This window comes from Chelonus insularis, unplaced genomic scaffold (assembly GCF_013357705.1).
Source record: "Chelonus insularis isolate UGA/USDA-ARS -01 unplaced genomic scaffold, ASM1335770v1 contig_131_pilon, whole genome shotgun sequence".
NCBI classification, from domain to species: Eukaryota; Metazoa; Arthropoda; class Insecta; order Hymenoptera; family Braconidae; genus Chelonus; species Chelonus insularis.
Genome location: NW_023276372.1, coordinates 233,818 through 250,755, shown reverse-complemented (window position 1 = coordinate 250,755; position 16,938 = coordinate 233,818). Strand labels below are relative to the sequence as shown.

Here is a 16,938-nt window from a genome sequence, read left to right as displayed (position 1 = left end):
ACTCGTCGAAGAATAAAAATAATAATTCAAATAATTTATTATACATACATACAAAAAATTTATTATACAAATATCAGCAGTCATCAACCGTAATTTCAATAGCTGGTATATAACGCCATACTTCATCTTTGTTCATAACATTTGTTATAGTACTAATTGAACTTTTAGTTAACTTTTCACTAGAACATTGAATATCTAATTTGTACTGTCCAGCATTGAAAAATATAACATTCCATTCGTGATAAGCACGTTCACCTTCATTTAACTGAAAGAAAAAAAAATAGTAAATGATTTTATCAATAGAATGAACAAGTTTGTTAATTAATTAATGTTGTCTTGATAATTATCTTTCTTTTACTTACCGTTGGAAGCAATACTTTACTAGCACCAATAATGCACAATCTAGAATCTAGTCTGTAGTTAACCGTTCCATTTTGGTAATCTTGATAAAAATTTATAGATAAGCTAAGATCACTCAGAGGATTTTTCAAGGCATTTGATAAACCAACTCCAATATTAACACATTGTCCTATTTTACATGTTATTTCATCTTGCGGTTTTACGGGATGTTCATTAATTAAAATTTCTGTAATATATATAAAAATATTTATCAAAATGATAAAAACAAAAATGAAATATCGATAATTAAAAATAATATTCTAATGTTATATAATACAAACCCCATTGTAATGGACTCATTTTGACTAGATCAAGCATATCTTTTGTAAATGTAATTCCAGCTAATGTAGCTTTTCCAGATAACTCAGAACCTAACAATTGCCATCTTAAATCCACTAATGACACAATATGTTCTGCACAAATTTTTTGTAAATTATTGTCAACATCATCCCCTTCTATTGATGATAATTTACTTAATGGACATCGATCCACGGGAACCGGAATTCGACAAGTCTCTTTGCCTCCCATAAAGATACATTTATTCTGTGTATAATACAATTCCATTTCTTCATTTGTCATATTCGTTACATCTAAAACTAGATAAAGTTGTGAAGGTATTTCAGCTGGCAAGACATCCCAACTAGTGAATTTAACGCTGGGTAAAATTTCTATAGTAATAAACACTGATGATATTCTGCAGTATCCTGCAACAAGACCAGCATCTCCAGAATATTTAATATGAAGCTGACCTTCGATGATACTTGACGTAGCAACAGGTGAAGCTAATTTGGATAATTGAGCATTTGTTGAGGTATTAGAATTTGAACTTAATGCTGACGGTAATGAATATCCAGTAGATTGCTTCTTTTGTGAATTAAATGTAGAATGAAGTCTTGATGGCCACGATTTTGATCCACTATGTGTCACTAAATTACTGTTAGTTTTACTAGATACATTTTTATTGTTAATTTTATTAGGTTTATTTGTCACTATAAACTCTGTATCAGCATAAAGATATAAAGTGAGACTAGCACTGGAACCAGGTTGAAGAGGAAGTTGAGTCTTTAGATTCTCATCACTCCATTTGAAAATTTTTGACTCGGTAAAAGTATCTAGTGTTGATTTTATTGATATATCAACCATTTCAATAGTGACTTGTCCTACATTCGTTATAGTTATTGTACATTCAGTACTTTCACCACCATACAGAGATGTACTAGCACTAGTAACAATAGTTTTTCCAGAACTAAAACTTGCCGTTTGTGGTAAACTTGTTACTACATCAATTTTTGGTAAAGCTGGCACAACTTGAATTGAATACTGGGGATAAGGCATACCTGGAATATTTTTTAATCTACAATTGGATTTAACTCCAAGACAATGTGTACTAAATCCTAGAATTTCTAATGTTCCAATTTCTTTTGGCGTTCCTGCTAATGTCACCACTATCGGTCCTGCTTTTGCAGGTAGTATAATACTTTCTGGAAGTGATTCAAAAACTATCCCATTAGTCAAAAGACGCATATTAGAGACATTGAGCTCAAATGGAAGAGGATTAATTAACTGTATTGATACTTGACATATATCTCCTTCAACCCATAAATAATCAACTTTACTTTTGGATACATTTTTTCTCTCAAGAGATCCAAAATTAATAGGAGTAAATAAAAAAGGGCCATGATCTTCTTTAGCTCGTTCAATTTTTTGAGGTTCTAAATGTGGTTGGAGACGTTTTAAAGTAAAAGATTTCGTCTTTGGAATGTTTGTTAAATTAGCCGGAGGAATTACAAGTCCAGATTCTAGTACTAGAGGAACAGGGGCACCTTCACATTGTTGAGCAACACCTTGCAATTGTAAAGCAATATCTTTTCGTTCATTAGGACTCAAATAATTAAATAAAGTTTGTAATAAAAAAGTCATATGTCTTGTAGCTAATGCTGGATTACCCATTCTAGTGGCTGCTGCTATTAATTCATTTAAAACTTGAATCTGAATCGCAGGCCAACCTTTTCTATTTTCATCAGTCATATCTATTGGGTCCAATGATAGTTTAAAACCATCTATAGATTGAAGTAATAAATTATAACACTGCTTCCAATCCCGATGGGGATTACTTTGTGAACCATATCGAGTTGCTGCTAATCTGATACAAAAAGCAGCCTTCCTTTTAAATCCAAATGATGAATATAACTCAGACATCTTTGTAAATCTATCTATTTTTTCTTGTTCACTCAAATTAATATGATTAAACGCAACATTATTTAAAAAACATGCTGCTTGTAATGGACAATTTTGTTCAATTGATATTCTCGTGGCTTTAAAACTTGCTTCTGTTTCTATTATGGCAGCATTTTGATATTTACTATAATGTACAATTGCTTCTCTATATTTTTTTGGTATCTCTTCGGGTGATAATAAATGAGTCATATGTATTTTTAATTCATCAATAGATGGAAATTCACTTGAAGACGGTATCGATTGAGATTCTCGTCTTTGTTTCCCTGAATTTGTTTCTTGTAATAATGAGTTTCTATGTAGAATTAAATTTCTGCATAAATTTGGATACAATATTAATGCTGAAGTGGCACAAAGACCCTCGTAAGCTGCACCTAACCATAACCAATCATTAACTGATTGCAAGCTTATACTTGCAATATTGTAATAATTTAAAGCATCTGCTTTAAGTCCTGTTTGCAAACAGAGATCAGCTAAATGTTTTGTCAATCTCCCTGAGCATCGTTTTCTATTATTTCTTGACTCCAAATCTAAACCAATTAATTCTTTTTTTTCGAAAGGTGCTCTGAGTTCTGAAACTTTATCAATTTTTTCCTTAGCCCTCTCATACCTTTTAGATTCCAAAACCCAATAAAGCATGTACAAACATTCCATAACTTGATTCTCAAGTGTTGGACAAGATTCATCTCCATAAAATATAGCAACTGTCTTGAAATTTGACGGAACTGTATAGCCAGAAGGTGGTTCATTAATTTTCTCCGAATCAATTGGACCAAATAAAATAGCTCGTGATTCGTAGAGAGTATCATTATATTTAACTTTTAATGTTTCATGCAACCTGCACAATTCATTTAATTCAGTTTGATTTTCATATTTACCAAATGTTATCAAACCTAATAATCTTCTATGGGTTTGAAAATTACCCCAATCACAATTTTCAACTGAATAATCTCGAACAAAACGAATAAAAATTTCTCTTTTGTATCCATTGGAATCTACTAAATTAAATTTACTACCACTTTTTATAATTCGATCACATAATTTTGTTATTAATTTTGGTTTTATTTGACTTCCTAGCACTTTTAAAAGAACTAATAATGCTGCATGATCATGTGTCGTTTGTTCGTAATCAGGTTGTGACATTTTTTATTATAAAAAAATCAATAATATTAATTATTATTCTTTACACTTTATAACTTCAATCTGTTTTTTTTTTTTTTTTTTTATAATTAAAAAGATTTTTTAAATTGATTTATTTACGTCATTTTTTCACGTAGCCAATTTATTTTTATTTTATAAAAATTTTATATTAATATACGTATTAAAGTATAACCATTGTAAACGTCAATAAATTGTACTAAGACTATATAGTAAGTAATTTTTTTTTTTTTTCTTATTAAAAACTTTGTTACTGATAAATCATTATACTCGCGCACTCTGTTATTGTGACGTTGCAACAACAATTCTGAATTTTTTATTTCTTTTTTTTTCTAAAACGATGTAATAAACTATATAACGCTTACTCCATTTGCTTAGCTTAACCTACAAATCAGCTGACAGTTTGTGAATGGTGGTAGAGAACAAAATAAATAAAAATATCATATAATAGTAGATACTTATTTTAAGTTGTAATTATTTAATTAATCTGATTGTTTAAAATTTTTTTAATGTAATTAACAAATTATTAACTACTGATATAATTAAATCTTTAAAATTCACTATTAAATTATCACATTTGTTTTACAATAAATTCGTCTGTTTGATCATTGTTTATGAGAGTATTATTTGTAATTAAATATTATTATTACTTAATATAATGATCGTGAATATAACTTATATGTATATTTGAATGAATCAGTAATATTTAAATTATTTAATATTATAATATATATTTTTTAGATAATATCATCATCACAATAAAATGTCAACATCAATTGAAGATGCCAAAATTAATATATCCGAAGAAGGTCAGTCTATAAAAGACTCTCAAAATATTTTGGAAATTGATGAAAACCTACGATCTCAGTCTCCAAAGCATGGAACCACTTTATCTACCAGTACCAGTAGTTTTGAAGCAATGGATCCTCATGATCCCAATCTAAGTCGTTTAGCAAATGCTATGTTTAAAAAAACTGGAGAATATTTACAAGAAGAATTGACTGCTACACATGCAGATTATAGATTACTTGAAAGATTAAATAAAGAAGCTATTGCAAAATATACAGAACTTAAAACAATATCTATGAGTGTTTCTCAATCTTTGGAGATTCTTAATCAAAAATATAGAAAATTGCAACCTATTTTAGAAAATATTAATCAAATTGATGATAGTGTTGCAAAATTAGAACAAGCAGCTTATAAATTAGCAGCTTATTCTAAAAGATTAGAAACTAAATTTAAAGACATTGAAAGAGAAACTAAAAATAAGTGAAAAAAAGAAGTAAATTGTGGTATTAATATACAGTTTACAAAAAATTTAATACTAAATATGATGGATATAAATTATTAAATGTTAAGTAAATTATAATATTATTTTCAATTTTGGCAAAAAATTTAATATTCTTTTTATTATTTTAGAGTATTCAAAATGTAAATGAGATTTTAAATATAAATTATTTGTTCAATTCAAAAAACTTTCCAATTTTTGTAACATTAAATTATTACCATTATTATAATTATAATTACACTTAATATGATAATTATTATTATATCGAAAATAAAATTAACAAGTTTTATAGTCTTGAATTTATATTTATAATAATGATTGAATATTAACTTTAAAAAATGAAAAAGAAACCAAAAATAGAAATATTATAATTCTTTTTATCGTTAATATTTCCTTAAAACCATTTTACCAGTTGATATTGACAAATTATCATTTAAAATAGTGCCTAACAATCCAAAAAATTACCAGCCATTAGAAGTTCTATAGCAACCTCAGGAGCAATTGGAAATTCAGGAATTTCAGTGCTACTGTTTGTGTATCGAACTTTATAAGTAAAGTACATGCAAACTTTCTGTAGAACGTGTGATCTACAATTAAAGAATTATTATTTATAAATCTATAATTATGATATTTATTTACAAAACATGTCTAATACTGTACGTACGGAATTTCACGAAAGTTCACTTCATTAGCTTCATTTTCAGCGAATTGACCAGGTCCACTAAGCATAGCTTTTATAGTTCCACTAGTTAATGCATGTTCCCTTTTTATTATAAATTCGTGACCATCGCTGCTGACAAGTTTGACATACATAGCGTCAGGTCCTTCACATCCTCCATACACGGGACTTGATTCAGACTGAAGTTCATATTAGAATATTAATTGTAATACAATTAAAGCTAATCATATGTCATTTTATATATTAATCAATTAAATAATTCAATTATAATAAATAGATAGACAATATTTCTTACTTTTTCAGTGAGCATATTTATATCTCCTGACATTTCTCTTTTGTCAATCAAATTTATAACCTAAAAAAAATATCTCATTTGTAAACTTATAGACGACTGTTTACAGTGTATGATTTGAATGAAATAAACTACTGAATTGATAAATACAGAAATATAATCACTTTTTGTAATAATTAATTACAATTCGAAGTGATAAAAAAAAAACAATTATAAAATGAAAATACATACAGAAAATACAAAGATTTTGAAGATCTCTGTTAAAGTGTGGTATATCCGAACGCATAAATACCTGGTTCATACCTTAAGAGCCAGACCTATACCGTCCGAGTAATTACCGACTGAAGGGAGATTTTTTTTTATAAAGTTTTATTGTATCTACATTTTTTTCAATAATCTGATTCACCGGCTGAAGAGTAGTCTAGCCGTTACCGACATAGCTGTAGCATGAGTTAGATCTCAAATAATTGTTTTATTTATCGTGTTTTACTTGCTTAATTAGTTAATAAAGAGTTGTATAAATTAATAACAATTTGGAATCCATTAATTCCATAAATGTGGTGGTCCAGGTCTTGGTAGTTCCGGTCAGTGGCCGGCAGGTAGTGCGTCATGTTCATTCCAGAAGCCGGAAGCAAAGCAGAAAATATACCCAATTTGACAATATTCAAGTGATAGATATCGCACCACAGCTGTAGCGAACTAAAGAGAAATAAACAATTGAAGTTTTGTTAAATAAATAAATATAATTGTTAATCATTATTTATATATCCCTACTAGAGCTCTTGCGATCATTACACTGACAGAAAAAATGTGATAGCTAGAAAGTATACTAGCGGCAAACACAAAATATACTCAATTTGAGTATAATTATTTTTTGATGCAAGTACATTTTATATCAAAATGAAGTTTAAAGTGTACTGTACAATCATAATAACATTAACTTGATTTCAAATTTTTCATCACTCAATCCTAATATAATATTAATTTATACCAAAAATAGCGATTACTGCATTTTTGTAAATATTTTGTTTATCTCAAGTAGGTAGATAATAAAAGAAGATTACAAAGTTTACTTCAGTTGATAATATAGTTTTCTTACACTGAGGATCTTCCTTACTTACCACAAGTGTATTTTATACGGAGATCCCGTATAAAGCGTACTTATGCTGAGTATAATGCTGTTTTACACTTCAAAAACCATTTTCTCATATTATGAATTCTTTTTTATTAATAAGAAAATACTTGTTACTTGAATCAAGTATATCAATTCTTTACTGCAAGTATATTATATACTTAAATTAAGTATACGAAGTACTCATGCTAAAATTTTTTTCTTATTAAATTTAAAAATTTCAAAATATAAATAATCATATTAATAATAAAAAAGTTACTGTTATACCCATTGGTATTGGTCAATTTTAATTAGTGACCATTACTGATGAAGTAATTTAATGATTAAATATTCAGTAATTAATAAATAGATGAAAAGTAATCTTATAATAATTACAACAATTACTGTTGTACTTTTAAATACGTGGAGCTGCTACACTTACACTGGGCCTGTTAAAAGTCTAACTCGTAATATAGCGCTCAGAGATAAATTATTGATTATAGAATCTTTAATAATAATTAATAATAATTGCATGTCTATTAATTAATTCTAAAAATGAATCGAAATTTTACAATGATTGGAACGATTATTGTGGTACATTTCAATACCTCAAGCTGCTGCAGTAAGACTTGTTAGGAGCTTTAGGAGTTTATCTTTCAATCCAGCGTTCAGCTATAAATGGCTTAATGTTAAATCTTTAATAATCATAATAAAATTATTTAATGTTCATTGATTAATTTAGAGAAAGAATCATAATTGAATGATAATAACAACAAATTGGTGTTGTGCTTTTAAAAACTCCAAGTTGCTCCAGTTAGACTATGCCTGTAGAGTGTTTATTTTCCAACTTAGCGCTCAGAAATAAATTATTCGATATAATACCTTTGATGATGATAAATAAATGATTGATTGTATAATCATTAATTCATAGAGATAATCATAATTTTTTCATAAGTGCAACAAATATTGTTGCATATTTCAATATCTCGAGCTGCTGCAGTTAGACTCTTTTACTGTAAGGAGTTTATTTTCTAACTCAACACTCAGCAATAGATTATTCGGTCTATTATCTTTAATAATAATAATTTATTTATTAAAAGTCTAGTAATAATCCACAAAAAGAATCGTTATCCTACGATAATTAGTACAATTGTTGTTGTACATTTTAGGACAATGAGTTGCTGCAGTTAGACTTTTGCCTGTAAAAAATTCATTGTCTAACTTAGCCCTTAGCTATAAACTATCTAATATCATATCTTTGATGATGATAGATAAATTATTAATTGAACAATAAAAAATTCATAGAGGTAATTATAATTTTCTATTATTTATATTTATATTTTTATAAATAATTTCTATTATTTATATTTATAATTTTCTATTATTTATATTTTCTATTATTTATATTTTGAAATTTTTAAATTTAATAAGAAAAAATTTTACCATGAGTACTTCGTATACTTAATTTAAGTATATAATATACTTGCAGTGAAGAATTGATATACTTGAATCAAGTAACAAGTATTTTCTTATTAATAAAAAGGATTCATAATGTGAGAACATGGTTTTTGAAGTGTAAAACAGTATTATACTTAGCATAAGTACGCTTTATACGGGATCTCCGTATAAAATACACTTGTGGTAAGTAAGGAAGATCCTCAGTGTAAGAAAACTATATTATCAACTGAAGTAAACTTTGTAATCTTCTTTTATTATCTACCTACTTGAGATAAAAAAAATACATTGGCTCACATTATACTGATTCCAAGTAGAAAGACTACTTCAATACAAGTACTTTATTTTCATAAAACTTGTATACTTATTACTTCTTCAACCGCTTGTAGTCTACTCAGGAGTGGTATATTCTGTATTTAGACTCAGTATTTTTTTTATTCATTTTAAAACGAAGTTTTACTGATTCCAGGTACTTTCTTTACCTGCCTTCCGAAACTTTTTTACCTATCACTTTTATACTGGGGACAAGTAAATTCTATAATTCGCCACCGGAAAAAATTTCTGTCAGTGTATAAATATAAAAAAAGCCTTTCAGCTAAATAAAAGAAACAAGTAGCGACATTATGTTGTTAAAGCATGTACTAAAGAATGGAATGATCTCAATTACGGTCTGTCAGAATTCTCTGTAACATAGGCGATGATTTAGAAAAACGCACGTGGATTTTAAAATTTCGGATATTTGTAATTTTCTATTTATATAAATAATTGTATATGTGTGTAAAAAATTTTTATATAAAATTACAAACATGTTAATTGAACCAGTTTTGTCAAATACAAAAACAGACTTTGGTGTTCCGCCCGAGCATCCTAATCCTGTAAGTAAATTGATCTTTCAATTTTAATTAAATAAATTTTTTTCTAACCTCATTCATTTTTCAGCTGCTACAGAGACTAGGATCCCCACATATTGATTCTTTCAATTACATGCTGGATGAAGGTCTTGCAGAGGCTCTAAAAGATATAGTTCCGGTACCTCTGACCTTAGCTAATGATGATAAAATATTATTATGGATAGAAGATGCAACAATTTATCAACCAACAGTCCCAACAGGTACTATTGGAGTCAAATCTCATAAAATTTATCCAACAGAGTGCCGTCAGAGAGCTGCGACTTATAAGGGTAAACTGATAATCAAAATTGGTTGGTCAATAAATGGAAGATCACAAGAACAACTGGAAAAAGATCTTGGAGAAATTCCTATTATGATCAGATCTAGTCGATGTCATCTAAATAAAATGAATCCAAAACTTTTGGTTGCTCATGGTGAGCATGAACAGGAATGGGGAGGATACTTTATCATAAAGGGCCATGAACGACTTGTAAGAATGCTATTGATGACTAGAAGGAATTATCCTATCGCTATCCGTCGATCTGGATGGAAACAAAGAGGTGAACAATTTAGTGATCTCGGTCTTTTACTTCGGTGTGTTCGTGATGATAATACTGCTGTCAATAATACTCTTCATTATGTTACCAATGGAACTGCAAAATTGATGTTTACTCATCGAAAAGTACTTTATTATGCACCAATAATTATGATATTGAAATGTTTACTCGATGTGCCTGACAAATATATTTACAACGCTCTTTTAAGAGGATACGAGGATAATTTATATTACAAAGGATGTATTTTAAATATGTTAAGAGCAGTTCATGAAGAAAATTTACATTCTCATAGTCAATGCAAAAATTACATTGGAAAAATGTTCAGAATAAGATTTCATGAATTACCCCAAGATATTTCTGATATGGATGTATGTAATTTTATTATTCAAAAATGCATTGCAATTCATTTAGATGATCATAAAGATAAATTTAATTTATTAGTTTTCATGACTCGCAAATTGTTTAGTTTGGCAAATGAAAAATGTGCTGTAGAAGGAGCAGATGCTGTAATGATGCAAGAATGTTTACTTGGAGGACATTTATATCTTCAAGTATTGAAAGAAAAATTACAAACATGGTTAACTAGTCTTAAATATGCAATTTTAAAAAGAGCTAATAATCAAGGCAACAGGTTTGCATTAACTGTTCAAGAATTGTTAACGGCAATGAAGTATACAGGAACTTTAGAAAGTCAAATGGAAAATTTTTTAGCTACAGGAAATATTAAATCTCCTACTGGACTTGGATTAATGCAAAGTTCAGGATTAACAATTGTTGCTGAAAATATCAACAGAATGAGATATATGAGTCATTTCAGAGCAATTCACAGAGGTTCATTTTTTCAAGAAATGCGAACAACTGAAGCCAGACAGCTTCTTCCAGATGCTTGGGGCTTTGTTTGTCCAGTTCATACTCCTGATGGAGCTCCATGTGGTCTTTTAAATCATTTAACAATGAATTGTATTATTACTAAACATCCAAAGTTAGAATTAAAAGCAAAAATTCCATCAGTTTTAATAGATCTTGGTATGATGCCATTATCTGTTGCTGATGATTGGAAAGAATCTTACACTGTATTAATTGACGGCAAAGTTGTTGGTTTAATTGAGGATAATATAATAATAAAAGTTGTAAATCATCTTCGACAATTGAAAATTGAAGGGAAAAAAATCCCAAATACGACGGAAATTGTTTTAGTTCCAAAAAAAAATGTTCCTGCACAATACCCCGGACTTTACCTTTTTACTGGGCCAACAAGAATGATGAGGCCAGTTTTAAACTTGGCATCAAATCAAATAGAATTAATAGGAACATTCGAGCAAGTATTTTTGGATATTTGTATAGATCCTTCAGAAGCTCATGAATTCACAACTCATCAAGAATTGACTAAGACGTCATTTTTAAGTAATTTAGCTTGTCTTATACCTATGCCTGATTGTAATCAAAGTCCTAGGAATATGTATCAATGTCAAATGGGTAAACAAACAATGGGTACTCCTTGTCATACTTGGCAACTTCAATCTGAAACTAAATTATACCGACTTCAAACACCGACGACTCCACTATTCCGACCTGTTCACCATGATAATATAAATCTCGATGACTTTGCTATGGGAACTAATGCTATTGTAGCTGTCATTTCTTATACAGGATATGATATGGAAGATGCCATGATTATAAATAAATCTGCATACGAAAGAGGATTTGCTCATGGAATGGTTTATAAATCGGAATTCGTTGAATTAAAAAATTCTAAAAGTTATTTTATGCGTAATCCTGATAATCTTACTCTCATTGATAAATTAGATACTGATGGTTTACCTTATCCAGGTGCTATTATAATGACGGGTGATCCATACTACTGTATGTACGATGCAGATAAAGGAAGTTATCAAATAGGTCATTTTAAAGGAAAAGAGACTGTTTATGTTGATAATGTTCGTCTTTGTGGAACTCTTAATAGTAACATACCTCGCAAAGTATGTATTACCTTCCGTGTACCTCGAAATCCTAGTGTTGGTGATAAATTTGCTTCTAGAGCTGGACAAAAAGGGATATGTTCTCAAAAATGGCCAGCTGAAGATCTTCCTTTTACAGAAACTGGATTAATTCCTGATATAGTTTTTAATCCACATGGATTTCCCAGTCGTATGACTATTGCTATGATGATTGAAGTAATGGCTGGAAAATCTGCTGCGATTCATGGTCTTGTTCACGACGCAACGCCTTTTAGATTTAACGAAAAAGATACAGCAGTAGATTATTTCGGAAAGCTACTAGAAATAGGTGGGTTTAATTATTATGGAACAGAAAAAATGTATTCAGGAATTGATGGAAGAGAAATGGAAGCTGAAATATTTTTTGGAATAGTTCATTATCAAAGATTGAGACATATGGTATCTGATAAGTGGCAAGTGAGAAGTACTGGGCCTATAGACGTCCTTACAAGACAACCAATTAAAGGTCGACGAAGAGGTGGAGGTGTAAGATTTGGTGAAATGGAACGAGATTCTTTAATTTCTCATGGATGTGCTTTCTTGCTTCAAGATAGATTATTTCATTGCTCCGATAAAACTTCCTCTTTGGTTTGTAAAAAATGTGGTACTCTTTTAGGTCCAGTTACAGAATTTATTCGTCATAAAAATCTAGACGCTTTAGAAAAACGGAAACGTTGTCGTTTGTGTAATAATGATGAAAACGTTAGTGAAATAGACATTCCATACATTTTCCGATATCTTGTAACTGAACTTGCAGCATGTAATATTAATATAAAACTTGATTTTACAGAAGCTTAAGAAATATCCAAGTTATTTAAATTATTTGTATTTTTTTATGTATTTTAATTTTTATTAGAGTATATAATACATTTTTCGAATAATACTTGTCAAGGATTTTTAATTCATCCTTCTACCAATAAAACAGTAATTTTTTTCATAGCATTATACATATGTGTATATATACATAATTAATTATAATAAATAAAATTCGTTGGGTATGTTACCTAAAACACTCAAAAGTTTATATTTTATTTTTCGTATATGGATATGGGACTTTTAGATTATTTTGTAATGTGTAGAGAAAACAAAAATTAAAGTAAGTGATAAAATAGATTATTATTTTCAACAATTTCAATAATAATTTTTTTTAAATATATATATATGTATATATGTTTTTTGTTATATTATAATATCGTTGGAATTGAAAGTTAATAATATATATATACATATATTAAAGAATCGTACTAAATTTATTGTCTTATGCTTTTGCTGGCACTTGAGATCCGGGCTTTGGACCAGAAGTTCCTGTACCTCCAGTTTGCTCTTTTTCTAACTGTTTACCTAAGTATTCCCTATAAAAAAAAATAATTGATTATTCTCAGTTGCAATACTTTTATTACACACTTGAAAATTAATTTAAAGTTTACCAATTGTGAACCATAAGTTTTTGAACAGCAATTAAGGCTTCATATCGGACATTAGGATCTTCATGACTAAGTAATTGCATGACTCTTTGCTTACCTCCAAGTTGTTCAATTACACTGGGATGAAAGAAATAATTGATTAAAATTCTCTGTTATAATAACTTAATTCATTTAAATAGATTGTTTCATTGATTAAATACGTACTGTTTTCCACGAGGATAATGTCGAACATATTCTCCAATATCAAAAGAAGCAACACTTAAAACCAGGGGATCTTTACTTGTTTCAAGTAAATGAACTAAGATTCGAAGTAGTTCATAATTTTTTTCATTCAATCTACTAGCATTTTCACGCCAAAATTTCGAAGATTTGTGAACTGGTGACCATTCTAATCGCCCTGATTTTACTTGTGTAGAATATTCATCGAAAGAACTTAAATCTTGTACTGAAGCTTGTAATTGATCATTCAAAAATTCAATATCTTCTGTAATGTCTTCATCATCGAATTTACGTTGACTTAAAATTGATAATTGTTTCAATACTTTACATTGAACCATGGCAATACAATGCTCTTTGGCTACCTGTCGATCTTCTACTTTCTCGATGAGATTCTAATAGGAAAAAAATTGTTTTTTCATAAAATTGTTATAAATAAAACATGATATTATTTAAAAACAATTTTGAATTTACTCTAAAAACGGCGAGAATAATACGAGTGACTTTTTCTTTCACAGAATCACTAAGGATATCAGCGAGAATTGGGATAACATTGAACCTAAACAAACAATTAAAAAATATAGCGAATGCAATTATTATTTTATACTCATTATTTAGAAATATATTTTTTGTTTACTTACTTATTCATTTTTTCTGCAAGTAAGGGGTTAAATGTAAGTACCCAAAGGCAAAAAATGAGTTGATATTGTACTTGAAAGTTTACACGACCAGCTAAAACACTGAGGATCGTAGAAATTCCATCAACAGAAATAAATGCAAAACGATATTCATCGATACGAAGCATCATTTGTAAACATCGGGCCACTGATTGAATATATTCATTATTCTATTACATATAAAAAAAATATATTCATTAACATTTAATTTCAAAAATTCTATTTACTCAAGTTGATTCATTAGATCAATCTTTAATAAAGAAGGAAAAAACAATTAAATAAGATTTTTTTAAATTTATAGCTGCTGAAAATGTTCACACAAATCAATACTAGCATCTTAAAAATTTTAAACTGATACCAATTATGTAATTAATGATTTATGATTCATAATTTACATAAAAAATATATTAATAACTAAAAAAAAAATACTTTCAATTCTAATAAAGATAAATTAATCATGTTATAAGAGTTGTTATTATAAAACCAACCGAGCTAGGCATTTCTTGGAGATCAGTAGCCTCTCCAGATTCCATGGGAGGGAAGTCTTGTATTACATCGGCATGCATATTTGTCTCCTGTACAGCTTCAAACTAAAAACTCATTCGATTTTTTTCGGCAATTTACTCACTTACTATTTAAATAACCATTTTAGTAAAAAAAACTTAATCACTGTATTTCGACTTTGCTTTAAAGCAACACAGCAGTACTTTGAGTGAAAACAAAATAATGTTTACAAAACTGACAATAGTATTATGTACTCAAATTCAATAATGTTAGTTAGTTACTTTACACAAATTATGATAAAAAATCATATACCCAATTAATACCCAACCTATGATGCTTATGACGATTTGTGAATACATTTTAAGCTGAGATTAAGCAGAAAGGCATGTATTAGCTTTGTTGAAAAAAAAAATTAAATATAAATACAAATATATGTTAATATACTGTTAATGTTAGCTTATATGGAAGCATATAAAATTCCATTAACTGATTTAAAATTAAATTGAAAAAATATTAAGACTACTTACGCTCATTTTGAGCTGATCTTTTAACCATGTAAGATAAAATTGAAGATCTGTTTTCTCCATTAACTCATGACTCCAACAAGCAAGTTTTGCAATTATTCGTGATGTCATATTCATTATAAATCCATCTTGTCGATTTAATAAATTTAGAAAAGGTCCCCATATAGATTCTCGTTTACGAGTTGAATACTCTCGAAATATTTCAACACGACTCCGATCCTCCTAAAAATAATTAATTAATAAAATTTGTGTCATATTTGTTTATTTATTTATATCAAAAATCTACCTGTAACATGTCATCAATCATGGTTAAAATATATTGAATAGTTGAATCTTTAGAAATATGACTCAACAAATTTAAAAATGTTTTGGCGGCTTGACCGGGGTATTGTTTTAATATGGCATCCCGTGCTGCAGCATCACCAGTATCAAAAGCTGCAATAAAATCATAATCTTCTTTGGATATCATTTGAGATCTAAAAAATAAAAAGTTTTATTTAATAACCGAATGTATTGTCTTTAAAACTAAATGATATTTATTTGAAACAATTAAGATATTTTAGAAGATCATTGGATGTTCGTTATCTATTGATAAATCAATAAATTTTGCTGAAAATGGTTGCATCTTTAATTTATGAAACATTAATCAAACTTACTGTGAATAAGATTGCCATTTAATACTCTGGCTTCTGATGTCTGCAGCTTGTTGTTGTAAAACACTCGTAGCTGCTAACATATCTAAAAAATAAGTATAAAAATTCAGAGTATCTATACATAAAAATAAATATATACAATGTATATACATAATTCAACATAATAAATGAAAATTTTCAATATTATTATTATGAGAAATAATAAGAAGAAAAATTTGTTATATTTATAAACATTTTGATAGGAATAAAGTTTATTGTAATGGGAGTGGCAAAGTCAGATGAGAAAAATGAATCGAAAATAATTACCATGTTTTTCTTCAGGTAATGCTGGAATCATTTGATTTATGTTAGCACGATCAGCCATTATTGGTAGAATATTAGTGCTACAAAGTGAAATTAAATTAATCGCTTTTTGAGGTAATTTCTTCTTTTTTATTCGTAGAACGACAATACAATAATTTTTTGATATTTGACTATGTATTTAGCTGTTCGATCACGAGACACAAGGAATGGTCTGCCATCACAATAATCATTTATTCCCTAGCATTGTTTACCACACCAATTCTAGGAAATAAATGAGTTGCAAAGAATACTGTCTTATTTACAGAAGCCCAAAAGTGCTTGTTCGTATTGACAGTAGGTAAGACAGTATTCTTTGCAATCACGTTTTTTGAGGTTATGTTCCATTCAGGATTTCATGCTGGCATGCGCAGTTCACACTGTCCGCCCGTGCATGGCTAATAATTTGAATATTTTCTTCAATAAAAATTTAGATTTTTTATGTAGTATTTAATAAAAAAAAAGTCTACAACAAATTCCTTGATTATTTTCTAAGAATCAGATAAATAACTAATTTTCCTTTTAGTTATAACTGGAATT

General features: G+C 28.5%; 5 protein-coding genes across 12 annotated transcripts; 2 read left to right on the top strand and 3 right to left on the bottom strand.

Annotated features, from left to right (window-relative positions):
• Window positions 1–13: 13 nt before the first annotated feature.
• On the bottom strand, window positions 14–3,890 carry brun (trafficking protein particle complex subunit brun). The gene is made up of 3 exons (XM_035094500.1): window positions 681–3,890; window positions 363–586; window positions 14–265 (listed from the first exon to the last, which is right to left on the bottom strand). The coding sequence occupies exons 1-3, from the start codon at window positions 3,775–3,777 to the stop codon at window positions 74–76; spliced, it is 3,513 nt and encodes a 1,170-aa protein (XP_034950391.1). The 5' UTR covers window positions 3,778–3,890; the 3' UTR covers window positions 14–73.
• Window positions 3,886–5,173, top strand: Blos2 (biogenesis of lysosome-related organelles complex 1 subunit 2). 7 transcript variants are annotated; one of them, XM_035094547.1, is made up of 2 exons: window positions 3,886–4,004; window positions 4,534–5,173. In XM_035094547.1, the coding sequence occupies exon 2, from the start codon at window positions 4,556–4,558 to the stop codon at window positions 5,063–5,065; it is 510 nt and encodes a 169-aa protein (XP_034950438.1). In that variant the 5' UTR covers window positions 3,886–4,004; window positions 4,534–4,555; the 3' UTR covers window positions 5,066–5,173. The 7 variants fall into 7 exon arrangements, with proteins under 7 accessions (XP_034950438.1, XP_034950404.1, XP_034950446.1 ...); XM_035094513.1 differs by lacking the exon at window positions 3,886–4,004 and adding an exon at window positions 4,053–4,207; XM_035094555.1 differs by lacking the exon at window positions 3,886–4,004 and adding an exon at window positions 4,063–4,242.
• A 213-nt stretch (window positions 5,174–5,386) lies between these two features.
• Window positions 5,387–6,344, bottom strand: EloC (elongin C). Its single transcript, XM_035093715.1, has 4 exons — window positions 6,283–6,344; window positions 6,055–6,114; window positions 5,745–5,938; window positions 5,387–5,667 (listed from the first exon to the last, which is right to left on the bottom strand). Exons 2-4 carry the CDS (start codon window positions 6,085–6,087, stop codon window positions 5,526–5,528), a joined length of 369 nt encoding a protein of 122 aa, XP_034949606.1. The 5' UTR covers window positions 6,088–6,114; window positions 6,283–6,344; the 3' UTR covers window positions 5,387–5,525.
• Window positions 6,345–9,193: 2,849 nt separating this feature from the next.
• On the top strand, window positions 9,194–12,944 carry RpI135 (RNA polymerase I subunit Rpl135). Its single transcript, XM_035092750.1, has 2 exons — window positions 9,194–9,492; window positions 9,557–12,944. Exons 1-2 carry the CDS (start codon window positions 9,424–9,426, stop codon window positions 12,857–12,859), a joined length of 3,372 nt encoding a protein of 1,123 aa, XP_034948641.1. The 5' UTR covers window positions 9,194–9,423; the 3' UTR covers window positions 12,860–12,944.
• Window positions 12,945–13,035: 91 nt separating this feature from the next.
• VhaSFD (V-type proton ATPase subunit VhaSFD) lies at window positions 13,036–16,592 on the bottom strand. 2 transcript variants are annotated; one of them, XM_035092761.1, is made up of 10 exons: window positions 16,366–16,592; window positions 16,063–16,144; window positions 15,693–15,882; window positions 15,410–15,628; window positions 14,867–14,968; window positions 14,343–14,548; window positions 14,176–14,260; window positions 13,690–14,096; window positions 13,489–13,602; window positions 13,036–13,413 (listed from the first exon to the last, which is right to left on the bottom strand). In XM_035092761.1, exons 1-10 carry the CDS (start codon window positions 16,421–16,423, stop codon window positions 13,320–13,322), a joined length of 1,557 nt encoding a protein of 518 aa, XP_034948652.1. In that variant the 5' UTR covers window positions 16,424–16,592; the 3' UTR covers window positions 13,036–13,319. The 2 variants fall into 2 exon arrangements, with proteins under 2 accessions (XP_034948652.1, XP_034948660.1); XM_035092769.1 differs by lacking the exon at window positions 14,867–14,968 and having other exon boundaries at window positions 13,037–13,413; window positions 16,366–16,591.
• Between the last annotated feature and the right edge of the window lie 346 nt (window positions 16,593–16,938).